This window comes from Paramisgurnus dabryanus, chromosome 2, assembly GCF_030506205.2.
Source record: "Paramisgurnus dabryanus chromosome 2, PD_genome_1.1, whole genome shotgun sequence".
Lineage (NCBI taxonomy): Eukaryota > Metazoa > Chordata > Actinopteri > Cypriniformes > Cobitidae > Paramisgurnus > Paramisgurnus dabryanus.
This window is the reverse complement of record NC_133338.1, coordinates 3,905,506-3,933,371: the sequence shown is the minus strand read 5'-3', so window position 1 is coordinate 3,933,371 and position 27,866 is coordinate 3,905,506. Positions and strand designations below refer to the sequence as shown.

Here is a 27,866-nt window from a genome sequence, read left to right as displayed (position 1 = left end):
GCCAGACCCGGAGATCAGCTTGAATGGATTCCAAAATGGTAAAAATCAAATGTTTAACTCTAGGGGAGCTGGAAAATGAGCATATTTTTTTTAAAGTGAAATGTCCCTTTAATGGATCCTAATGCAAGAATTCTTCCAATAAGTGGTCAGGACTCGGGACATAATCAACTTGGGAATAAAGCGGTGGGGACATCTCCCATTACGCAAAGACTGGATAAGTGCTGCAGCACAGGGACAGCAACCTTCAACCCGGTGGCATGATAACACCGGCCCTCCTGGCCAAAAAAACAGGGAATTCTCCCGGTCCTCCCTATGGCCATTCTGGGCCTGCCCTGAATCACCGGACTGCATTTCCTGTTATACTTTGCACCCCGTCATCCACCATCTTTGATTATCGTCTTTAACTGTTCACAATTCCCCAGACTTGTATTAAAGGCACTCTAAGCGAATCTGCGATACGTCACTTTTTGTTGATGTTTGAATTGTTTTCAAACAAACGGAGTGTAGCTAACTCCTCCCCCTCCCTTCCGTGCTTCTATGAATGAACCCAACCCCCACCCCCAAATCCTTCTTGTCGTTTATTGGCTGGAACACTTTGTTTTGTTTCGTGGTGCTAGGTTTGGCCACTGTGTTTATATTGAAGTTTGTATAGCCTGGGCTGTCTACAGAGATCGCGTTTTTTTACAGTTTGATCAGCGGTCAGGTAGCAAACAGATAGTGAGGAGATGTTTGCTGTATGTAACAAAAAATGTTTATGGTCTAAAACGTGTGAATTCGCTTAGAGCACCTTTAATGCCTTATATACTAATGTCATCTTTTATCGGATATGTTAATTGCTAGCTGTCGTCCTCCTTGTTTATTTGTACACATCTCATAACAGTTAGTTCCCGTCATCTGAATTTTTAGTTTTTTTTTATTACTGACTGTATGCTTAATATACTTCAGAACTGATGATGATCTAGAAGTTTATAAAACTTTATATTTATTTAGGAGGGACAACAAAACACAGTTGTATAAAGAATATGTATCAAAACATATTACAAAACGTGTGTAAATTTGTATGTGCTATATCACAGTGGCATATAAACAAATGAAATGTAAAAACATCAAGATAAGCCCATAGGTGTGGATCACGAACGACCATCTATGTGCCCCTGAGAAAGACACATTAACCTCAGGTTACGCCAGGAGGATTGTCCTTATGATTCGCATGTTTCCAGTTGCCTTGAATAAAAAATAGCTGATACATTTTTATAAGCATCCATTGGTTATTCCCTCAAGTTACAGGATTATTTCCTGACATCAGCTACTCGCTCTTGTATCAGTGTACACGAGAAGATTCTCCAAGACATCTCTTTTTGTGTTTCACCTACAAACACAAATCAAGACCAAGGTTCAAAGTTTGAAACTACATTAGAGCTGAAATGATCCTAGAGCTGAAATGATGGTGAACTTGCCGATTTACGCAGATTCAGAGATGAACCACTTTAGCACCGCTTGCTTGTTCTCCTCTAGCCACTTAATATTGGCTGTCATCTTCTCAATGGCCTGTTGAAGCGCTTGAGTTCCCGAGCCAAATCCAGTCTCAGCGTTGTCCTTCTGGAAACGTTTCAGCTGAAAAACATCAGAAGACAAATACAATGTAAGATTCTGGATAGCCCAACATAGGAGATCTGGGTAACAGACTGTCAGAACTTCTGTTAGGGTCATTAAATCCCAACATTATGTCTGAAACAGAGCTTAGTTTCCCTGCTGCCTTACAGTCAAATATTCACACGTATAAGCTGTTTCAAGTACCTGACTGAGCTCAAACGGTGTGGAGAATCTGTTAGTGATGTCACCGATCAATCTGGATAAAGTGAAAGATCCAGTTCCGTACCTGGAGAGAAGAACCAAAATGAATATTTTCCTAATTTCCTTTCTCTATTCCTGCTGTGTTATTTTGGCATACTCACACTTTGAAGAAATAGTCCCAGTTCGCTTGGAGAAAGTCCCATGCTAAGGGTTGGCCAATAACGTTACTGGCGATATATCCTATGATGGAAATCGCATCTTGCTTGCGAATCTTTTCAGGGTTCATAGTGTATTCCAGATACCTTGATGAAATACGAAACAATGCTTTGTAAGCAAATGCATTTATGCAAGCAACTGATTTCTGAAGTAGACCGGTATGATGGATAAATAAACAAATGTGTATTTGTTGTCTTTATTGTACCTGTTCAGTAACCAGGGTACTTTGGTGCAGGCCAGAGCAGATCTCAGTTTAACAGCTTCAGCTGCAACTGTGGCGTTTTGTAACATCTTCCAGGCGAAGTTCCACTCATCGGCTCCGCCCACAGCGATGGCATTACAGTACACTGTGGACCTCAGATTTGGATGAATCCTATTGGGTGTGAAAGAAAGCTGACTTTGAGAACCAAGGGTGAATGTTTTTCTCTTTACAATCAAGATGCAAATTATTGGGAGTTTCATGGGGTTCATTTGCCAGCTGGTTGAATTTGCAGCTTCTTCATTCAAAGTTTTGTTAAGTTTTTAAATACTGTTTACGGTTGTCTATAATTCATGATACCACAGTAACAGACCGAAAAATATATAAATATGATAAATATTGGGGATGCACAGTACCAAATATTAGTGCCGATAAAGTTTTTTTTTTGTCACTTAGAATGACATCTACCGATACCGATGTGGGGTTTTTTAACTCTTTCCCAACCATTGACGGGTTATCTCGTCAATTAAGAGAAAACATTTTCATTTAAAAAACATGTTTCTGATGAGGTTTTATGTTAATCTGTAATTCCCCGATTATCCACTAGACGCACTTACCCAATTCAAAAACGACTGAAGCAAATTTTTTTTTACTAATTTTAAACTCTGTGTATGTTTTGATAATCGTTCGGAATCTGATGCCTAACAAAATTCCTAAACAAAAATGCAATTATTTCAGCGTTTTGCTATTTTTTTTTTAAAGAAAAATACCCATATTTAAGAGTTTATAAGCAGAAAAAATATAGATAGGATGAAAGTTTTTTCCCATTTTGTTTGTTTGTTAATTGTTTGTTTTAAAGCAGAGGGTCTGTTCTTTAATTTGATATATTTGTATGTTTATATATTTTTCCTTGGAAGCAGTTTGTGAAACTTTTGTGAAAATCACAAAAATGTTGGCGGGCAACTTTTTAAAAAAAAGGCTGGCGGGAATGAGTTATTGTTTTGGTTAAATTCCTTAAATTAGATCTTGGATTAGCATAAGCTCATATTTTCACGTTTTATTCTATGACATAAAACACACCAGTAATACCCCACCCATGAGTTTTAAAGCTTTAAAGTGTCTATAAAAGGGTGGTTGCTAACTGCTAACAATTGCTACATGGGACTACCCTTACGAAAATTAACCTTTGCTGTTACTACAGTTTAAACAAAAAAAAAAAACATGGTTACTGTAATAAAACCATAGTAACCACAAAATAACTATGGTTTTAATAACTATGGTTTTTAAAAAGCATAGTTAAACCATGGTTTGTGTAGTAAAACCATGGTTTTGCTAATAGTAATCAATACACCAAAATAACATGGTTATTACACTTTTACCACAAAAAACATGGTTAATTTTCTTAAGGGTACAGACTTTGTTGGAAACAAAAGTAACACTCAATCAGGAAAGATATTTTAAATTTGTTTAATAAAGTTTGAAAAACCTATCAGAAGCTTGGCGCTGATGATGTTGATGTCAAAAGACTGTGGTATAGTTTGCTTGTAGCCTAAGGTTATCTTTATATTTCTAGTGCATTTAGACTTCAAAATGTATAAAAGTTGTGTTCATCTGTGAAGATTATTTGTTGGACAAAAGATCTAAGCGTCATAAAGTTAACCACAAAGCTTATTTTTTTAGATAATCAAAAAGTCTATGGGAAATGTTCATGGGCTTTTTAGTAAGGGAACCAGTGTTCCTCTAATTTCCGGTTGGCTTACAAAAAAACGTCATCCCAGCTTCCCTCTATTGTCACCCAATTTATAAACATCACACAGTTTGAGTACTGATACATTTTCCCACCCCCTTTGATTGTCAGGAGGATATAATTTGTCATGATCATCGTCTGTTTTTAAACAATCTACTGATGTCTGATAGCGAGAAAAATTCCTTTTATGTACCAATACCAATTATAGGCTGATATATTGGTACATATCGGTAATTGAAATATGATGCATACAAAGGATTACTGTAGCTTTAAAACACTAGATTTTTTCCTGACTGATATAAACCTGTGCATTTCAATTCCTAAAAGTCAGTAAGACAGTAAAATTACAAACATAAAAAATGATTGTTGTTTTCTTTTGTATTTTTTAATATGTGCAATAGTATTTTGTAGTATTATAGTGGTAACACAGTGAGGTGATAAACCGTAGTGAAAGCTGTAGTATATTTTAATATTTACTATGGTAATGTTCAAAAATACATCATAATAATAGTATCTATGATTTTTATTACGGTTTACTATAGTAAATACTAAAGTGTAGTACATAAATTTTTGTAGGTAACAAAAATTGAAAAAAAATATATAAACATAAACCGATTTTGCCCAAAACCTATAAATCCAAAAAAATTAATTACTAAAAATTACTTACATTCTGTAATTGCATACTGTGTAAGACAACTGTATTTTTAAGTTTTAAGATTTTTCACTCTATCAAATGTAAAGATCAAATTTCTATGATGACAGAAATAGTAATCAGGTAATCGCAGGGTACACCACACAAAAAACAGATCAACATTGAAGAATTGCATATAAAAATTGCTTAAATGTGGCAAAGAATGCATAAGGAGCGGTGAATCAAACAATCAATTTTAACTTCATCATTTGTTATATAAGAGGTCATCATACTTAAATGAACATCCTGCAAGTTTCAAAACTAAAAAAATGTCCGTGCTACTGAAATACAACCGTTTTTGGCACCAAACCAGGAAATGGTCTATTGAGGAATGTGCAGAAATATGATGTCAAAATGGAATTGAAACACCTCCCCAAACCCAAATACAACGACCAGGGGCAAAGCAAACCATGCAGTGTCTCAACAATCATTAACTCTTTCACCGCCAGCGTTTTTAAAAAAAAGTTGCCAGCCAGCGCCAGCGTTTCTCATGAAGTTTAATGCCTTCCAGAAAATGTTCTTCTTCAAATATATAAACATACAATATACCAAATGAAAGAACAGACCCTCTGCTTTCAAACAAAAAAAACGTTTCTTCCTACCTTCAGTGGTTCTTTTGTAATCAGCTTTTGAATATGGGTAGGTTTCTGCAAAAACACCACATTTTGATCAAAAAGCAGAGATAATTCCATTTTTGTGACGGACTTTTCATAGAGATCCCATTCAGAGCGATCTTTAAAACAGACACGGACATGCAGCCGCTTGCCATAGGGCAATACTTCCGGTTTTAAAAAGTTGCGGAAGGGCGCCACCTGGTGGATAATAGCGGTATTGCGGAAAGACGGAAAATCTCGTCATTGGCGGGGAAGCGTTTTCTCTTAATTGACGAGATATCTTGTCAATGGCGGGGAAAGAGTTAAACATCTCTTTAAACCTTTAAACCGGAAGTATTGCCCTATGGCAAGCGGCTGCATGTCCGTGTCTGTTTTAACAATCGCTCTGAATGGGATCTGTATGAAAAGTCCGTCACAAAAATGGAATTATCTCTGCTTTTTGCTCAAAATGTGGTGTTTTTGCAGAAACCTACCCATATTCAAAAGCTGATTGCAAAAGAACCACTGAAGGTAGGAAGAAACGTTTTTTTTGTTTGAAAGCAGAGGGTCTGTTCTTTCATTTGGTATATTGTATGTTTATATATTTAAAGAAGAACATTTTCTGGAAGGCATTAAACTTTGGTGAAAATCATGAAAAACGCTGGCGCTGGCTGGCAACTTTTTTTAAAAACGCTGGCGGTGAAAGAGTTAAAGATACCAAATGTAACCAAAATGACTTTTAAATAAAATTTTCCTGAGAGACTTTTATTTTGACGGGGTGATCTGTTATGAGTAACCATGGAAACGGGGTGTTCGGTTGTGAAAAAACTGTCTGGGAAGAACACAAACGCTGTATAACCTAAACTCGGATGCTCGGAACATAACATTAGGAATGCGTGGTTAAAGTTTGTTTTTGAAGAAGTTCCAGCTCACGTGGGGAGTGTTTGTTTACTTTGTGTACAGCGGATTCATTTGAAAAGAAGCCACAAGTCAATGCTGGATTTGGAGAGAGACTGTGATTAAAAGCACCACTAATATTGAACAAAAATGACATAGCAGTATACCCAGTAAGTAAAACATTTTGCTTTATTTAAGATAACGTTACTGCGTTTCACTATTGCTTTGTAAGCAGAGGTGTAAAGTACTTGAGTAAATGTACTTCGTTACTGTACTTAAGTATTTTTTGGGCTACTTTGTACCTGTACTGAGTATCAAAAATATAGGCAACTTTTACTCTCTACTCAATTACATTTTTGATTGGGTATTTGTACTCTTTACTCCACTACATTTGAAATGACACTTAACGTTACTCGCTACATTGTTTATTCATCAAATAAAAACGAGACGAAAGTGTCAGAGGGTGATGATGGATAGAATCTGTGGTCGCGAGGTAACACGCACACACACAACTGAGGGACTTCATTTGGCGTGCGCAGAGCAATCGTATGAAATCAAAGTACTGCGAGAGCTAATCAAATGCATATGGAGAAGTCTGGTCTCGCGGTACTTCGATGTCAAACGCTGAATGGCTTGCGTTGAGCCACCGTAGCGGGACATCTGCGTGCTGCGTATGTCATAAACTGTAGAGAAAAGTTCGCGTCTGGTCTGAGAGAAGAGATAAAGAGCAAACATATGGATGCATATCACATTTGCTTCAGTCAAGGGACCCTTTGTTAAACATGTGATGCTACAATCAAAACAGAAGTGATGCGCGATTGCAGGAGGGTCATCCCGCAACTCAAAGGCAAGCACAAATGTTTTTATACTCTGATGCTACTTTATCAGCTAACCTGAGCTGGTACATAACTTGATATAACTTACTATATAAGACAAAATAAACCAGCGGGGTCCTGTACTGATTGCCCGAGTAACTTAAGTACATTATAAGATTGATAATAAGTGTACAATTTTACTGTCCTCACATTTAATCAAGTATGCTGTAATGTATTTACTGTAAAGAGGGATGCATGACGGATGAAATGTAGTGCACTTGTGAGATAGTGGTGTTACGTACTACATGTGTTTACAATTAATCTTTCAAATGAACAACTTCACGTTTTTAATATGCATTTTCATATTTCTGTTAGTGTAATTTTAGTTTACTGGAATTTTTTAAATATTAAAATTATATATTTTTTAGGATAGGCCTATATAAGAATATTTGGTAACACTTTACAATAAGGTTCATTAGTTAACAGTAGTTAATGTATTAACCAACTTGAACAAACCATGAGCAATACATTTGTTACATTATTTATTCATCTTTGTTAATGTTAGTTAATAAAAATGTAAGCTTTAATTGTTTGTTCATGTTAGTTCAGAGTGCATTAACTAATGTTAACAAGATTTTAATAAAGTATTAGTAATTGTTGAAATTAACATTAACAAACATGAATAAATGCTGTATAAGTGGAGTTCATTATTAGTTCATGTTAACTAATGTAGCTAACTAATGTTAACTAATGAACCTTATTGTAAAGTGTTACCATATATTTATATCACAAAGTTATGCTATATATTTTCAGCATGGCACATTCAAGTACACAATGACTCTAGACTAAAATTAAATGGGTTTAAATTTTAAATTTAATGTAGATTTCTAGACTAAAATCTCATGGCATTTAGTTGAATAAAATTAGACTAAAACTAAATCAATTCAGAGGACAAAAATATGACTAAAACTAAATTAAATTTTAGTCAAAAGACTATGACTATGTTTAATCTGTGTTTGTTCTGCCAGGTCAAAATTTTGAGGTGTTTGATTTCTTTTCTATATTAGGAAATAAAACCTCATAAATAAACTTTCCTAGTTTTCACTGCCCAGACCTACAATGTCTCTTTGTGTTGAGGACTAGTGCATCTTTGAGCCAACATTCAGTACGAGTAAAAATACTTGAGTACTTTTAAATTGGGTTACTTTAATACTTTTACTCAAGTCGTATTTAAATTGGTGACTTGTAACTTGTAGTGGAGTAATTTTTACAGTAAGGAATTTGTACTTTTACTCAAGTATGGCTTTCAGCTACACTTTACACCTCTGTTTGTAAGAGATCTCCTGTTGTAACATCTGTGTCTAAACACATATGTTTGACTGTTTTAATTTACTAAAAACACTAAACGATTAATAAAGGTGCAACACTTAACAATACGATTGTAATTTAAAGGTAGAAATATGCAAAGGTAGTGATAAGGAAGGAATTACCAGCCGCAATTTAGATTCTGATGCCCACTTACTGTGTTGTATACCGTAATTTAGGCAAGTTGTGTTTAAAGGTCCAACACTCAACAAAGCTTTTTTATCATATGTAAGCAATAAGGTACGAGAGGCTGTGCTGTATCGTGAATAAGTAACGGCTGAAGGGCGTTGTTAGGCACGACGCGAAGCGGAGTGCCTGCAACCCCTTCAGCCGTTACTTATTCACGATACAGCACTTGCCTCGAGTACCTTATTGCTTTTATAAAACGGTTACCACACAATAAAGTAAAAAAAATATTAGTGCAACTTTCATGAAGTTAAATCAATAAAAGCATTCCTTCCGCTAGAAAAAATAGTCCCTGACTGCGAACAACAACATGAAAGCTCAAATAAAAACAACAAACTGTTCTCAGACTTAGTCTCATTATATGTTTATGTGTTGCTAAGGGTGTTGCTAAGGGCGCAGTGATATTAAATAGAACCATTGGGTAAAGCGGTCATAGCAGTGTTTTATTGTGAATAAAGCACACCTGTTGACCAATCAGAATCAAGGATTGGAACTAGCCGTTTTATAAAACTGTGGTATGTAACGTAACGTGTATGTCAGAGCAACCTCACAAGCACAATAGAAATATACAAAGTTATTGATAAGGATTTATCATCCGTGGTTTAGATTCTGATGCGCGCTTACTGTGTTGTATACGATAATTTAGTCACGTTGAGTTTAAAGTTTTGTTTCTACTTTACTATATGGATTGTCATTTATGTGTATCATCTTTAGCACCCAGAACCTTTTGTGGCTCAAACATATATGTGTTTGGCTGCTATTTTTACACATGTAATGACGGGGAATGAAGCTGTCCAATCATAGCAGTGGGCGTTTACGTCCAGGTCTTCAATGCGGCCCGCCCCTTCAAACGAACCATTTCTCCAGAGAGCCACTAATCCATGTTACAAAGTAGCCTATTACTTATTGCTTTTGATGTTTTTGAATTTAAAAACCACTCGAACATCATAAGTTGACCTCAGACAACTGTATAAAACAATAAAATCGACAAAATCATTGCCCCTTTAAATTGTAACTTTAATAAGTTAAAATATGATCCAGAAACGGTTTTACATGTACACTTATAACCCTAGGATTTCTCCCAGACCTTATTTGGAAGGGTCATGAATAATAATGTTGAGCTCTGCTCTGATTGGCTGCTTCACAGAGCGTGTCAGTCAGTAGCTGTCAAAGCAAACAGACCTTATATGTTTGAGTCTGTATCAGATGAAGATACAGATTTAGAGGAGCAACCAATTGTTTTAAAATTTGTTAATGGACGTTTCTGAGTGGTAAGTTTGTGTTTTTTATTCAGTATGGACCTGCTAAACGTAACTGTAACGTCAATAGTAGAACTTCAGCCTAAACATTAGCATATAGCATTAACTAGCATGTAGTGCTAACTCAGCAGTCTAAACTTTTTTTAACATTATAACAACATTGTAATTAATTTAATGTGTAATTTAATGTTGGGGGCGTACATCTCGACTGTAACATCAAAGTTGGTGTTGTGTTGAGATTGGCCTATTTTCCAGCGGTCTTTTGCATGCACAAGGTTTACATAAGAGGGAGGAAACAAACGCGTTTGAGGCTCACGATATGTCATTACCATTTATTATTAATCTATTCCTAGGTAAATACAGTTTTACATTCTATGGCATCTTTAAGTTTCCTCTACTTACATGTTTGTATGTGGGTTCTGCATCCATCCCTTGAACCAGCTCTTAGTCAGATCTCTACAACCCTCCACACCTGTACTACAGGCTAAAGACAATGCAATGATCTGTGTAAACCTGACAAATTAAACAAATACAGTTTGTTATTCATCACAGCTCTAGTGTAAAATAAAGTCTAGAAGAAAGCATCATTACTGTTCAGTGTGGCCGGATGGTACCGTCGTCCAGTTTGAGGTGATAGTTGCGAAATGTTTAAACAGAGGTCTGACTTGTTTCTGGAGATATGCCTGAAAATAAAAACACACACAAGCAGCCCTGATTTTCCTACTGTTCAGGTTTACATGAAATATAAAAACAATACTCCAGCCAAATATCCAAATTACCCCATGGATGCACTTTTTGGGATTCAAATCAGAAATTGTTCCCTGATCCCTGTTTTCTACCATAAGCTTGGAAAAGCAAGGACATTTACTAAAATAACTCCAAATGTGTTTGTCTGAAAGATGATGGACGTGTGTATCTCAGATTGCTTGAGGGTGAGTAAATCATGGGATAATTTTGATATTTGGCTGGAGTATCGCTTTAGACTTTACTGACCTGCATGGCACCGTAAACTTCACTACGATCAAACAGGCGGAAAAAATAGTTGAGATTCCTCAGAGCCGCCTCCCATGGAATATATTCCTGCTCATGCATGAGATATTTTGTTGTTCTCAGGGCGAGTGTTATGTTTATAATGGATGCTCTGGCAAAGAAATACAACCAAGATTTACACTTTTTACATAAATTACATACTAAATCTCACACACATCCTAACAATTCTCACCTTGCTAGATTAAATGCGTCATCCAAAAGCTGAGCTCTGTTTACCACGGGTATGACCTGCGTAAAGGAGAACCACATGCATTTGTTTATATATGTGTGTGTTTTGCAGTTTTTTGCTTTTTGTGAGAAGTTTCATGCCTCTGTTTGTACCTGATGGTTTGACTCAAGCTGGCTGAGAAGTCGCTCCCAGTTCTCAGGGTCATAATTCACTCGGAAATATCCGGACACGTGAAGGTTTGCCAGAACCCACTCACTTTGGCTGACTTTCATGGGTTTGTGTATGGCTTTAAATGAGTGAATGAAGAAGTATGTTTATATAGTAAACCTCAATGGCAAAACAACATCTGATTTTGCAGTACGTAACAGTATTGCAATTTAGCAAAACACAAACATATGAAGACATTCACAGAAGTGTTTATCAGGGTGGCCTGGGTTCACCTGTTTACCCTTACGAAAATTAACCATGTTTTTTTTGGTGCATTGATTACTATCAACAAAACCATGGTTTAACTACACTAACCATGGTTTAACTATCGTTTTTGAAAACCATGGTTATTTTACTACAGTACCATGGTTTTTTGGTTTTAACTGTAATAAAACCATGTTTAATTTTCGTAAGGGTATCACAGGTAAACCCAGGTCAATAAAACCAAACAAAATAAATAAAAAGATTTGATGAAAATCTGTAGCACAAACCGAGCAGAATGAGTTTAATTCTTGGGTTAAGGGTTTGTTTTAAAGGGGTCATAGCATGAAAATCTGACTTTTCCATGTTTAAGGGGCAATTTTAACATGCTATAATAAATCATCTGTTGCGTATTTTGAGCTAAAGCTTCGCAAACGTAGTCTGGGGACACCAAAGGTTTATTTTAAATCTTAAAAAATCTCATAATACGACCCCTTTAAACCTTATCCTGACCTGTTTAACCCATCTTATAGCTTTGAAACTATAAAAATACTGACATTTATTTCCTGGTATGAATTGTGACTAATAATCTATGACATTGACTTGTATTTTAAATCAATGTTGTTATACTGAGCCAAACACTGTCAAAAACTGTAAGCTTAATTTACCATGCAAGCGGTCAAATTGTTGTTATAAAGGTTTTTCTCAAGCCAAAATAGTTTTGCAAGCTTCACTCCCCAGTTGTTACTAAAACACGAATGTGTTTTCTCACAGTCCAAGATTTCATTGACATACAACCCCCTGTAGTATAAAGACTAATATTTGACTCTTTGCCTACTACAGACTGTCCGGACGCCCTTGCGGTGAAGCTCCTGTAAGCGAAGGAACTGAATGACCTGTGATTTTATTGGTTGAGCTGTAAAATTTGATGTACCTGATTTCTGTAGAAGCCACACTTGATCCTGCACTTGACCTTTCTTCATCCATTTGATTGGCACAAACCATTCATAACTGATGGTTTAACAATAAGTCATTAGACCGAAAGTGAAGGTTTTAAAAATACTGTATCTGGAGATATTTCAGAACATACTTGAATTCAGATTTGCGATCCACCACTGCCTGGGACTCCAGAAGAAAGTGTTTTTGGCTGATGTTGCCTGTTCGAGTATCAATGGTGACAACAGGGAAACCCATCTGCAGTATCCAGCGGTTCATGATGTCATGAACATTACATGGCAGTTTCAACCCTGGAGTTTGGTCAACCGCCTGGTTTAGATGTTACATGCGTACGTTAATTACAACCGTCGGTAGCACTTTATCTTTGACTCATGTTCTACATGTACATACTATGCATTTACTGGATAACTATAATTTTTAGGTTCCATCCATTTTAAATGCCAGTATTTAGTTGAGTGAGTACAATGTTAAGCATGACTTATACTTCTGCGTCTGACATACGCAGTGACTACACCAAAGGCTGTCAGTAGCAGTGCGTATCCTGACGCAAACCTTTCCAAAAATGGAACAATGCGTCAGTTTTTACGACCACAAGCACTCTGCTAGAGCACAACAAAAGCAAAAACGGAGTAAAAACAACAACGAAGTAAAAACAACAACAGAGTAAAAACAACAACGAAGTAAAAACAACAACGGAGTAAAAACAACAACGGAGTACAAACAACAATGGAGCATATTGGGGATCAGTTTCTAACAACTCAAGCTGCAACAAGTCATGGTCTGCATCCGAAAATGTAGGCAGCTGACTTGTTGCCTCGCTGCCTCATGAGGAAAAACTTCGGAGGCATGAAGGCAGCTTAGAGAAACACTTTCGGACAGCCTTCATAGGCAGCGTGTGCCTTTGTGATAATTAATCACATATTTGAAAACTACAATACTAATTTCCAATTATACCAAAATATACCTTTGTTTACATTAAATTTGTGCTCCAGCCACTTTCTTGGTCGCCATTTTATTTCTTTTGAACTAGACCAGACTCAATCAATTCCCAATACGCAAACACACAAAGAATTGTGGGACAAGATCTCAGGAGTCAGGAAGGAAAGCTAACATTGGATTTGGACCTGCCTTGATGCATTCCTGCCTTGGAATTCTGCCTCAGAAAACAGCAATTTAGAGTTTTCAGACGCATTGTCTTTGTCTATATTACCAACATCATTGTTGATGCTTTTTCAACAACATACACAAAAAGCTTTCTTCTTCAGGTTTGTTTTGATAATGTATGTTACACCAGTAGTGGCCACTGCCTACTAGCGGTCTGCGTGTGTAATTGCACGTCAACGTAAACAACGCATTAGTATAAATAAAAACTGGTGCGTAGCCTGTGGCGTAGAGTCTGTAAGCAGAATTGTAAATCAACCTTAAAGGATTACTCCACTTTCCTTAAAAATCCTGATAATTTACTCACCCCCATGTCATCCAAGATGTTTATATATTTCTTTGTTCAGTCGAGTAGAATGTAGTTTTTTGAGGAAAACGTTACAGGTTTTTTCCCCATATAGTTGTCTTTAGTAGAGCTCAACAGTTTTTAGTTTTAACGCAGCTTCAAAAAACTCTAAACGATCCCAACCGAGGCATAAGGGTCTTATCTAGTGAAACGATCGTCATTTTCACCAAAAACTTCTCATCTTGCACTAGCTGTGTGATGTGTAAAGGTGACCTTACGTATTACGTAATCATGTCGAAAGGTCACACATGATGTATGCGAAACTACCGCTCCAGTGTTAACATTGAAAAGAAAGAGTACCGTTTCAATGTTGTTGTATGTGGAATGATACTAATTAATGTCTTTGTGTCAGTTTATTGTTTAAAATGGTCCGCAAGTGTGTGTTTTAAATATGTAACACGTGACCTTTCTACGTGATTACGTAATATGTAAGGTCACGCTGGCACGTCACGTGATCATTTTACTAGATAAGACCCTTATGCCTTGTTTGGGATCGATTAGAGACCCTTGAAGCTGAATTAAACCTGTAAATTGTTGAGGTCCACTAAAGTTCACTATATAGAGAAAAATCCTGGAATGTTTTCCTTAAAGGTCCCTTTTTTCCTTATCCCATTTTTAAAACCCTAGTTAGTATGTAATGTTGCTATAATAGCATAAATAATTCCTGCAAAATGCTAAAACTCAAAGTTCACTGCCAAGTGATATATTTCTTTAACAGAATTTCCCTTTCAAAGCCTACAGTGAACGGCCCGTTTGGACTACAGTCCTCTACTTCCCTGTTAAATGACGTCAATATAAGAGTTTTTGACTAAACTCCGCCCACAGGAAAACGTCAATCGCCAGCTAAGCTCAAACGGCTCTGGCTGAACTAAGCTGCTGTCGAATCACAACACACTAAACAAACTACACAATCAGAGGAGGGACTTCATAAAACAAGGAAGACATCAGTCCGTTTTCAGGACAGTGAAAACAGCGGTATAGAGATAAGTAAAGTGTGTGAAAAATACCACGTTTTTTTACACACGAAACATGAATACATGTTATATTGCGCCCTGTAGACACAATCATAGCTTCAAAAACGGGACTTATAAAAAAATGTATTTCTTCTGGACTGAACAAAGAAAGACATAAACATCTTGAATGACATGGGGGTGAGTAATTTATTAGAATTTTTTATGAAAGTGGAGTATTCCTTTAAGTGCACATAGTGTAAAATAAAGTGCAACTTTAATGTCTCATGCAACACATGTTCAGGATGTCTCAAGCATGCTTTCAAACAATGCACAATTGTAACAACGTACCTTTTGAAGATGGTCCCAAAGATCTGAATGCACAGAGCTTCCAAAAGCAAACTGCTTCAGGTAATTCTTAAGGAGGGGAACAACGCAAACCTTTTAATCTGGTCATAAAACTTTTGGCGAATTCTTGAATCTGTTGTAATTTGAGACAACAGTGAGACTTACACTAAGTCCCTTGGCAAACACAGGCTCTGTCAGGAATTCTGAGAGCATTCGAAGAACCGCAGCTCCCTGTAATGAGAAACATATGTCATGCATTTATCATAAAGCTGATTTATCCTTTCCTGGACAGAAACGACCCGTCTGCTTAATGGCTTTCCCCGCTTCATTACTTCTCTAGCATTCGCATAGCAGCAAAAACAGAACATCTTACAAACTGCATAGATATGCCCCGGCAAGCACTCATAACCATATATGATTTGTGGTAGGTTTATATAATCTGTGTTTTGTGTCTATAATGCACAACAAAACTCGTTGTACCTTGCTGTAGGATATGGTGTTGAACATTTCACTAATTTCTGCAGGTGTGTTGACCTCTTCCTCCATTCGGGAGAGGGGATGAGAGAAGGTCAGGCTGTCCACAGCAAATGCTCTTTGTAGGTCATCCAGAATGATCTGGTCTTTCTGGTAGGAGATTATGGAGAGTAGATCATGAGTTAAATCTGGCCAAAATCAGACTACTTAGACTTTGTGAATGCATAGGAGGCGTAGATAATTCCTAACAGCATTGTATCGACCAAATGCATTCATGTTAAAACAAGGTTGCCAATACATAATACAAGAATGTTGGTTATGGGACTGTGTGAAAAGCTCACACATTTTATGAAAACAAACTCACGACATATTTTGACAGTCATACAGCATTTCATGAGGACACATGCAGCTCAATGATGTTGTTGTTGGTTTTTCACCAGCTAGAGGGCCCTCCCAGCTAACAGAAAAAAGTTCTAAGAACGTTCCCTGAAAGTTTTTAATGTTCCCAAAAACGTTCTGCCAACGTTAAAAGTGTCCAGTTTTCTTGACGTTCTAAGAACGTTTTTGTGTTGTCTCAACGTTAGAGGAATGTTACATTTGACCATTTTTAAACGTTATGACAATGTCATGTTTTAATGTTCACAGTCACACAATGTTTAAAACAACAACTGTTTATTATATTGACTTCTTTGATTGTTATGTAAATGATAGAGAAACATTGCATTTTATTATATTTATTTTTTATATTTGTATTATTTTATTATATTTATTATATATTATATATTTATTATATATTATATATCTATTATATGTAAGTTTAGATGTTGATGTTTTGTTTCATTTTAAGTCACCATTATTGTGATTAGTGTTCGTTTTAGTTGGGCTCTTGAGCCTTGTCTTTTGCTTGCTAGTTTTTTCCCTGGTTGTGTTAACTTTTTGTTAATACACCACATTTGTTATGAACATGTTAAGTTAGTAGTGTAATTCTGTGGTGTGGTGGTTGGTACATAATGGTAAAAAAATCATTCCTAATTAATTTACTAATCAAAAGTTTATTTTCTGTCAATAATGTAAATGAGAGCCAGCACTTTCACAGCAGTTTGTCATTAAAGAGTTTTAGAAACTTTGGACAAAAAATATCCACTATTTAATTGGGACGTACAAACATCAAGAATCAGACTATGAATCTCAACCATGGTGACAATTAAATGAAAAACTTCATTCTGCAATGCATGCTGGGTATTAACAAATTACAAATCTCATTCAGGACTCCCAGCATGCACTGCAGCATGGATAAATAAGGATATTTTTTTCCAATTTTCTTTGTCACCATGGTTGAGATTCATAGTCTGATTCTGGATGTTTGTGCGTCCCAATTATACAGCAGATATTTTTTGTCCAAAGTTTCTTAAACTCCTTAATGACAAACTGCTCTGAAAGTGCTGGATCTCATTTACATTATTGACAGAAAATAAACTTTTGATTAGTAAATTAATTAGGTATGATTTTTTACCATTATGTACCAACCACCACACCACAGAATTACACTACTAACTTAACATGTTCATAACAAATGTGGTGTATTAACAAAAAGTTAACACAACCAGGGAAAAAACTAGCAAGCAAAAGACAAGGCTCAAGAGCCCAACTAAAACGAACACTAATCACAATAATGGTGACTTAAAATGAAACAAAACATCAACATCTAAACTTACATATAATAGATATATAAAAATGCAATGTTTCTCTATCATTTACATAACAATCAAAGAAGTCAATATAATAAACAGTTGTTGTTTTAAACATTGTGTGACTGTGAACATTAAAACATGACATTGTCATAACGTTTAAAATGGTAAAATGTAACATTTCTCTAACGTTGAGACAACACAAAAACGTTCTTAGAACGTCAAGAAAACTGGACACTTTTAACGTTGGCAGAACGTTTTTGGGAACGTTAAAAACTTTCAGGGAACGTTCTTAGAACTTTTTTCTGTTAGCTGGGCTTAACTTTACAGCATAACTAAGCTGCTTGAACAAACAACCTTTGTACAGTAGTTGTTTTTGGAGGAGAACAACATTTGTCCAAGCAAACATTGATGACGCCCAATTTTCGTCTGTGACCCCCTTCTTCTATAGATCAGTCAAACATGTAGACCCACCCCTTAAACACACTATTGGTTGAGTCTAATGTTTTGAAAGTGCCGCAAAGCCAAATAGTTTATACTTAACCCAAGTTAGCAAGTGAACATCTAAACCTTAATGAATGAACCAGTGAAAACCTCTTACAATGTTCCAGGTCGGCTCTGCGTGGTCAGCGCCCAGATACTCCACATACGACGCAAACCCTTCGTTCAACCAGAGATCATTCCACCATTTCAGTGTCACGAGATTTCCGAACCACTGGAAGACATAAATCACGTGGCAAACTATCAATAATACTCTTGCGCATTTCAGAAATACAGTTTGTGTGGTGAGATTCCTCAGTGTTTGTGTACTTTTCAAAGACATGTGTTAGCCTTTAAAGTCTTCGTAACTGCACCGTGACATACCATGTGAGCTAGTTCATGGGAAACCACAGTCACAATCCTCTGTTTGTTGCCATTGGCAGATGTATGGGCATCATAGAGAAGAGCCGTCTCTCGGTAAGTCACCAGACCCCAGTTTTCCATAGCTCCGGCGTTAAAGTCAGGCAAAGCAATCTGGTCTAGAAATAAAGGTATTGGGTTTGTCTGGTTTTTATTTGAGAACTGTACATTTTACTGCACTTTGAAGACATAAACATAAAGTCCACTTATTAGTTTGATCATACCTGACTTCGATAGTGGATAGCTGGTGTTGTAATACTTCTCAAAGAACTCCAGTATTGGCTGTGTGATGGTAAGGGCGTAGTTCCCTTGTCCCTCTTCAATGGCTTTTTTCCGTGCCCATATTCTAACCTTGGACAAGGCGAACGAAAATGTATCGAAACTTTTTCCGTTTCATAAGTTTGAATCAGTAAGTGTGTGGAGGTATTACCAAAACACCCTTGTTGTCTTTAGCGTTGATGTAAGTAAAATCACTGACAACAAATGCGACAAGATATGTTGACATCCTTTTCGTGGGTTCGAAAATCGTCCTGGTAACTTCAACTCCCTTCATATTCAGATTTTCTGACTCTTAAGATCATAATACAAGACATATGTATTAAAAAAACAATCACATAATCAACAGAAAACCATGATTAGCAAACCACATAGAAAGTCACAGGTGGTTTCTAAAAGACTTCATGCGCAAACATACCGTCACTGTAGCATGTTTGGGGTTATGCAGATTATACTTGTCAATCAGTGATCATAAAAAGAAACGTTATTACAGTCACAGCTATGAGAATCATCTTACTCATTTCTTGGCTGTTTGACAGTGCAATAGTTCCTCGATCATGAATAAGAGTGATATTAAACACAGCCTTCATGGCAGGTTCATCGAAACACGGAAAAGCTTTTCTAGCATATGTGGCCTGCATCTGAGTAATGGCAATAATTCTGGAAAACAGGAGAAAAAATTTGTTGATTTAAATAATATACACATGCTTAATGGACACTCCACTTTTTGGAAAATACGCTGATATTACAGCTCCCCTAGACATAAACACTTAAATTTTACAGTTTTGAAATCGATTCAGCCGATCTCCGGGTCTGGTGGTACCACTTTTAGCTTAGCTTAACATAAAAGTAACCAAGGAGACTATTTTCAGGCAGTGCGTAATATCATTGCGCCTGCTGCAGCCATGGTACGACAGCAAAGTCCTTGATTATTATGCCGGAATGAGAGTATAATTCCTAGTTCCATATCAGCCTAGAAAATCACAACTTTAAATTTTCTGTCTGTCTTAGTACACAATGTAACTACAGAAAAGTCAAGTTTTAAATAGGAAAAATATTGAAACTCTTTGGTCATTTTTGAACGCGATGCTTATGGTCTAATCAGATTCAATGGATTATGCTAAGCTATGCTAAAGTGGTAGCACCAGACCCGGAGACAGGCTGAATGGATTCCAAAACTGTAAAATTAAAATGTTTAAGTCTAAGGGAGCTGGTAAATGAGCTTATTTTCAAAAAAAAGTGGAGTGTCCCATTAACAATCAGATGTTCCCATACAGTGGCCCCCGAAAAAAGCATTTGGACATTAAAACTAAACGACGCATTGCATTATATTAAAGGTCCAGTGTGTAGATTTGTAGTGGCATCTAGCTGTGAGACTCTGAATTGCAATGCAATGCTCAGTCCACAGCTCACCCACCATTTTGAAACGCATAGAGAAGCTACTCTAGCCGCCACAGGACAAACATGTCGTTGTCTGAGACAACGTTCTTACAAAACACGCTCTATAGGGCATTTTGTCCGTTTAGGGCTACTGTAGAAACATGGCGGTGCAAAATGGCGACTTCCATGTAAGGGGACCCACGGTGTATGGAGAAAAAACGGCTCATTCTAAGGTAATAAAAACAACATAGTTCATTATGTAAGGTCTTTATACACCACTGATAATATTGTTATGCATGTTATATTACATTTCTGTCAAGATATCCTTATAAAAGTTACACACTGGACCTTTAAACCAGTACACTTCAAGGATCTGCTAAAAATCACCTTAAGATAAATAGTTTTTATGGCAATTATGATAAAAAGTGACGATAGAAAGCATCCTTTGTTTGCACAATGCTTGGCAATAAACTTTTCATTCCAACGTTTTTTGGGTCCACTATATTTACCCTTACTATGACCAACTTCTCACTTTTTTGTGCCGTCTTCCATATATGCACTTCTGTAGAAACCTTCCAGATCATCGGCAAGTTCTCCCCTGAAGTCTGTATAGAGCTGGTAAGAGTTCCCAGGCTTTAAATTCCCATCCAGCTGAATCACCAAATAATGTGTTTGTTTTTGAAACCATGTTGTTTTTATTGCAGGAGCTATTACACCTTCCAATCCTGTTAGCTTTGCGTGATGACCCTCGATCAGAGTCAAGTTCAGTTTGTTGGAGTGAATTAAAACCAAGTCTGTCTGTTTCAGACAAGTAAAGATCACTTTGGAGTTCCCTGTAAAAATATACATCCCACTGGTGTCCGTTACCAAACGGGGCCAAAGTGTCACATTGTAAGACAGTGGAGACAATGTATCAGGCAGTCTGTATTTGTCCCACGGTTCATTCGAAGTCTTAGGTGTGGGAGGTAGTTCCGGTGTGGTATCGTTCATGAATTTAGCTGCATTTCTGGATTTTTCTCGGTTGTAAGCGATGGATAAGGCAATGATGGTCAGCAGGGCTATTGCGGCCAATATCATGGCTGCAGTGGCCAGATTTTTGCTGAGGTAATATCCTTTTGCCATGGCCGGCTGGGATTTGGCATGTGAAGTGGTTTGTGCGTTTGTTCAGTTTTTTCTTGGCTTTTGAGATGATGCTAGCAGGACATTGCTTTCAAGAGAAACAAACAGGCGGCTTCCATCTTCTTTGATATTGGAAAATACCTAAAAAAAAGCAATGTTTCATTAAATATATTCATGTAAGATGATTATGACTTTTACTTTAGACTTAGAATAAAATATTGTAATATTTTTATTAAATTCTGTTAATATAGTTTTTATTATAGTGGTCCAGCTAAAATCTTAAATACATCACTGTTTAAATTTTTTTTAGACGTGTGGTGCTGAGGTGCACTTAATAATGTTGAAATAATTACTTTATGATGTTTACACTGCTGTTATCTTTATGTAATTTAAAATCCCTGCTCTTATATAATTTTTCTTCTTTTAAGGGTCTTTCCATGTAAGATGGAAAGACATGTCTAGTTTAATATGACACTAACTATTTATCATAATAATTCACTAAATGTCTGATAGTCAAATAGAAAGATTATACTCTAAGGAAACGATAAATACTATTTGTGTGTGTATTTTTCTTTGTCTTTCTTGTAAAGCTGCTTTAAATGTAACATAGTAAAAAAAATGCTATGATGCAACGAAACATTGTAACCAGTGCTGTGAAGCAATTAAACATTGTTAAAAAAGTGCTATGAAGCAATGAAACATTGTTAAACTTGCTTAGAAGCAATGAAACATCGTAAAAAGTGCTATGAAGCAACGAAACATTGTAAAAAGTGCTATGAAGCAATGAAACATCGTAAAAAGTGCTATGAAGCAACGAAACATTGTAAAAAGTGAAATAAAACATTGTTCAAAAAGTGCTATGAAGCAATGAAACATTGTAACAAGTGCTATGAAGCAAGGAAACGTAACAATTGCTATGAAGCAATAAAGCATTATAAAAAGTGCTATGAAGCAATGAGACATTGTAAAAAGTACTATGAAGCAACAAAACATTGTAAAAATGCAATAAAGCATTGTTCAAAAAGTGCAATGAAACATTTTAAGAAGTTCTATGAAGCAATGAGACATTGTAAAAAGTGCTATGAAGCAATGAAACATCGTAAAAAGTGCTATGAAGCAATGAAACATTGTTAAAAAAGTGTTATGAAGCAATGAAACATTGTAAAAAGTACTATGAAGCAATGAAACATTGTTAAAAAAAGTGCTATGAAGCAATGAAACATTGTAAAACTCGCTTAGAAGCAATGAAACATTGTAAAAAGTGCTATAAAGCAATGAAACATCGTAAAAAGTGCTATGAAGCAACTAAATATTGTAAAAAGTGCAATAAAACATTGTTCAAAAAGTGCTATGAAGCAATGAAACTTCGTAAAAAGTGCTATGAAGCAATGAAACATTGGTAAAGTGCTATGAAGCAACGAAACGTAACAATTGCTATGAAGCAATAAAGCATTATAAAAAGTGCTATGAAGCAACAAAACATTGTAAAAAGTGCAATAAAGCATTGTTCAAAAACTGCAATGAAACATTTTAAGAAGTGCTATGAAGCAATGAAACATTGTAACAAGTGCAATAAAACATTGAAAAAAAGTGTCATGAAGCAATGAAACATTGTAACAAGTGCAATAAAACATTGAAAAAAGTGTTATGAAGCAATGAAACATTGTAAAAAGTGCTATGAAACAATGAAACATTGTAAAAAAGCAATAAAACATTGTTCAAAAAGTGTTATGAAGCAATGAAACATTGTAAAAAGTTCTATGAAGCAATGAAACATTGTAACAAGTACAATAAAACATTAAAAAAGTGTTATGAAGCAATGAAAGATTGTAAAAAGTGCTATGAATCAATGAAACATTGTAAAAAGTGCAATAAAACATTGTTCAAAAAGTGTTATGAAGCAATGAAACATTGTAAAAAGTGCTATGAAGCAATGAAACATTGTAAAAAGTGCTATGAAGCAATGAAACATTGTAAAAAGTGCTATGAAGCAATTAAACATTGTTAAAAAAGTGCTATGAAGCAATGAAACATTGTTAAACTTGCTTAGAAGCAATGAAACATCGTAAAAAGTGCTATGAAGCAACGAAACATTGTAAAAAGTGCTATGAAGCAATGAAACATCGTAAAAAGTGCTATGAAGCAACGAAACATTGTAAAAAGTGAAATAAAACATTGTTCAAAAAGTGCTATGAAGCAATGAAACATTGTAACAAGTGCTATGAAGCAAGGAAACGTAACAATTGCTATGAAGCAATAAAGCATTATAAAAAGTGCTATGAAGCAATGAGACATTGTAAAAAGTACTATGAAGCAACAAAACATTGTAAAAATGCAATAAAGCATTGTTCAAAAAGTGCAATGAAACATTTTAAGAAGTTCTATGAAGCAATGAGACATTGTAAAAAGTGCTATGAAGCAATGAAACATCGTAAAAAGTGCTATGAAGCAATGAAACATTGTTAAAAAAGTGTTATGAAGCAATGAAACATTGTAAAAAGTACTATGAAGCAATGAAACATTGTTAAAAAAAAGTGCTATGAAGCAATGAAACATTGTAAAACTCGCTTAGAAGCAATGAAACATTGTAAAAAGTGCTATAAAGCAATGAAACATCGTAAAAAGTGCTATGAAGCAACTAAATATTGTAAAAAGTGCAATAAAACATTGTTCAAAAAGTGCTATGAAGCAATGAAACTTCGTAAAAAGTGCTATGAAGCAATGAAACATTGGTAAAGTGCTATGAAGCAACGAAACGTAACAATTGCTATGAAGCAATAAAGCATTATAAAAAGTGCTATGAAGCAACAAAACATTGTAAAAAGTGCAATAAAGCATTGTTCAAAAACTGCAATGAAACATTTTAAGAAGTGCTATGAAGCAATGAAACATTGTAACAAGTGCAATAAAACATTGAAAAAAAGTGTCATGAAGCAATGAAACATTGTAACAAGTGCAATAAAACATTGAAAAAAGTGTTATGAAGCAATGAAACATTGTAAAAAGTGCTATGAAACAATGAAACATTGTAAAAAAGCAATAAAACATTGTTCAAAAAGTGTTATGAAGCAATGAAACATTGTAAAAAGTTCTATGAAGCAATGAAACATTGTAACAAGTACAATAAAACATTAAAAAAGTGTTATGAAGCAATGAAAGATTGTAAAAAGTGCTATGAATCAATGAAACATTGTAAAAAGTGCAATAAAACATTGTTCAAAAAGTGTTATGAAGCAATGAAACATTGTAAAAAGTGCTATGAAGCAATGAAACATTGTAAAAAGTGCTATGAAGCAATGGAACATTGTAAAAAGTGCTATGAAGCAATGAAACATTGTAAAAAGTGCTGTGAAGCAGTGAGACATTGTAACAAGTGCAATAAAACATTGAAAAAAAGTGTTATGAAGCAATGAAACATTGTAAAAAGTGCTGTGAAGCAGTGAGACATTGTAAAAAGTGCTGTGAAGCAGTGAGACATTGTAAAAAGTGCTGTGAAGCAGTGAGACATTGTAAAAAGTGCTGTGAAGCAGTGAGACATTGTAAAAAGTGCTATGAAGCAACAAAACATTGTAAAAAGTGCAATAAAGCATTGTTCAAAAAGTGCAATAAAACATTTTAAGAAGTGCTATGAAGCAATGAAACATTGTTTCATTGCTTCATAACACTTTTTTAACAATGTTTCATTGCTTCATAGCACTTCTTAAAATGTTTTATTGCACTTTTTGAACAATGCTTTATTGCACTTTTTACAATGTTTTGTTGCTTCATAGCACTTTTTACAATGTCTCACTGCTTCACATCACTTTTTACAATGTCTCATTGCTTCATAGCACTTTTTACAATGTTTCATTGCTTCACATCACTTTTTACAATGTCTCATTGCTTCATAGCACTTTTTACAATGTTTCATTGCTTCATAACACTTTTTTTCAATGTTTTATTGCACTTGTTACAATGTTCCATTGCTTCATAGCACTTTTTACAATGTCTCACTGCTTCACAGCACTTTTTACAATGTTTCATTGCTTCATAACACTTTTTTAACATTGTAAAAAGTGCTGTGAAGCAGTGAGACATTGTAAAAAGTGCTATGAAGCAATGGAACATTGTAACAAGTGCAATAAAACATTGAAAAAAGTGTTATGAAGCAATGAAACATTGTAAAAAGTGCTGTGAAGCAGTGAGACATTGTAGAAAGTGCTGTGAAGCAATGGAACATTGTAACAAGTGCAATAAAACATTGAAAAAAAGTGTTATGAAGCAATGAAACATTGTAAAAAGTGCAATAAAGCATTGTTCAAAAAGTGCAATAAAACATTTTAAGAAGTGCTATGAAGCAATGAAACATTGTTAAAAAGGTGTTATGAAGCAATGAAACATTGTAAAAAGTACTATGAAGCAATGAAACATTGTTAAAAAAAGTGCTATGAAGCAATGAAACATTGTAAAACTCGCTTAGAAGCAATGAAACATTGTAAAAATTGCTATGAAGCAATTAAACATCATAAAAAGTGCTATGAAGCAACTAAACATTGTAAAAAGTGCAATAAAACATCGTTCAAAAAGTGCTATGAAGCAATGAAACTTCGTAAAAAGTGCTATGAAGCAATGAAACATTGGTACAAGTGCTATGAAGCAACGAAACGTAACAATTGCTATGAAGCAATAAAGCATTATAAAAAGTTGTGTGAAGCAACAAAACATTGTAAAAAGTTCATGTTACTCCTGCAAAGCACAAATTATTTTAATTTGGAATAAAACTAATATTTAAATAAATATTACAATATTCATTAAATATTAAATTACATATAAAGTTAAATATTTCTGTGTGTTTTAGCAACAAACACAAACGCAAACACAAAAAGTTTTTTATTGGAGAATGAAACTTTAAGTAAAATTTTATTCAAATCAAACTTAACAGCTACCGACATTATGGGCAGCTAAATGTAAAGGATGTTTTTTATTCATTATTAGATGAATTGTGGGTGATATACCCTGAAACGTCTGTTTTGGAAACAGATGACTAACAGGAAATTTACCTTTATTGAGTCTTTTCTTTCCCAGGTGTTTCCTCTTCATTCACACATGCACCTGGTGTCATTAACCTTCTTCCTGTTATTAGGTTATATGATCTCAATCTTTTAAACACACTTTAACAGATACCATACTATATCGCTGCTTTGGGTATTCAGCATTGAGCCTAATGTCAGGCTGATAATAGGTTGCCTTATGAACTGTGTCGTATCATCATACAGTATCATATTAATATCAAAATCAGAAATTATGCATTTCAATTGTGTACAAAAATTATGTATATTACTTATATGTATAATAATGTATAATATTTAGGGCTGTCAAAGGATTAATTGCAATTAATCGCATACAAAATAACAGTTTGTGCTTGCATAATATATTTGTGTGTGTGTGTGTAATGTAATTATTACGTATATTTAAAAACATACATGTATATTTACATACATATACATACATAGATATTTTATGCAAAAACTAACTTTTATTTTGTATGCGATTAATCGCGATTATTCTTTTGACAGACCTTTTAATAATTGATGAATAAGATTGATTATTAACTATGTCTTTTGCCTCAGTAAACTCCCAATTTACTGCTAATTAATAGCTAATAAGGTAGTTGTTGTAGCGGTTAGGTTTAGGTTTTGGATTGGGTAAGGGATGTACAATATGGTCATGCAGAACAAGGCATTAATATGTCCTTTATAAGCACTAATAAACAGCCAACATGTAAGCTAATAAGAAGTTAAAAGTGAGAATTGGTCCCTACAAAAGTGTTACCTCTTGATGACTTGCTGTAACTTTTATAAAAGCATGTTGTCATGATTTATTAAAAACATAATTTTTTTAACAGTGCAGTTGCCATCTTTATTTGATAATACAAATGTGTGTTTGTAGATGCATGTGAAAGTGCAATTTGCAGATGTTTTGGTTGTAAAAGACAAATATCTGTAGTGATCTCATAAAGGGGCTGTAAAAACATAATCACTACATTGCTTTACTATAATGAACTAAATATCTTTCAGTATGCAGCATGAATATTTAAATGTAAGATAAACCTGACTGTTAAAAATGACAAACTTGGAAATTAAATGTATTCATAGCACTTATAGAGGCACAGTGTTGCATTTTTTAAAAGCAGCTTTTTATGAATATAAAAAATAAAACCATTGGGAAACCATTTGTTTGGTTTCCATCACAGGATAATATTGTCCCTGTGTCCATACCAGGCCATTTAACCAGTAAAACATCATCAAAAACTGAGTTTGCTTGTTTTTTAAACATGTATGCCAAAACCTTGCCATTTTGGTTATTGGTTTTATTAAACTTGATGATTTGAAATATTTTAAGTATCTACTCTATTCCCTCACATTAAGCTTAAAACATCATGCAAAATGTTTTAACGGATGAGTCACTTTGTCTTACACAATCTTAACATATTCGATTTTTTCTTTGGCATTCAACTATTTCAAGCTATTTTGAAACCTGGACTCTCCACCTGGAAGTCATTTGAGATATGAAATTGAAAATATACACAAACAGATTCTCTTTCTAAAACCAAAACACCCACATCGTTGTCCAAAACCCATGAAAAGAAAGTATTTGAGAAACATTTCATCCGTTGACCATATGCTAAATCGTTCCAGAATGCCAGACAGAAACACAGAAATCTTTCAGCAGAGATCTTAGAGATTCAGTTCTGATGAAGGTAACAAAGATCAACTAAGATAAAAACAGCACTTACCAGGTATCCACATGCACTGACAGAAGCAGGAGAGTTTGTGTAGATGATGAAGCTGATGGGAATCTCTCTCTCTCTCTTTCTCTCTTTTTCTCTTTCTCTATTT

The 27,866-nt window shown here is 35.0% G+C and overlaps 1 protein-coding gene across 1 annotated transcript; it reads right to left on the bottom strand.

Moving 5' to 3' along the window:
- Nucleotides 1-959: 959 nt before the first annotated feature.
- Nucleotides 960-27,866, bottom strand: anpepa (alanyl (membrane) aminopeptidase a). The gene is made up of 22 exons (XM_065294208.1): nt 27,764-27,866; nt 20,402-21,129; nt 19,007-19,149; nt 18,644-18,783; nt 18,438-18,564; nt 18,178-18,332; nt 17,915-18,028; nt 15,632-15,775; nt 15,317-15,382; nt 15,155-15,220; nt 12,480-12,655; nt 12,324-12,400; nt 11,134-11,267; nt 10,985-11,040; nt 10,756-10,903; nt 10,354-10,445; nt 10,165-10,275; nt 2,216-2,383; nt 1,956-2,096; nt 1,798-1,879; nt 1,458-1,614; nt 960-1,369 (listed from the first exon to the last, which is right to left on the bottom strand). Exons 2-21 carry the CDS (start codon nt 20,989-20,991, stop codon nt 1,462-1,464), a joined length of 2,883 nt encoding a protein of 960 aa, XP_065150280.1. The 5' UTR covers nt 20,992-21,129; nt 27,764-27,866; the 3' UTR covers nt 960-1,369; nt 1,458-1,461.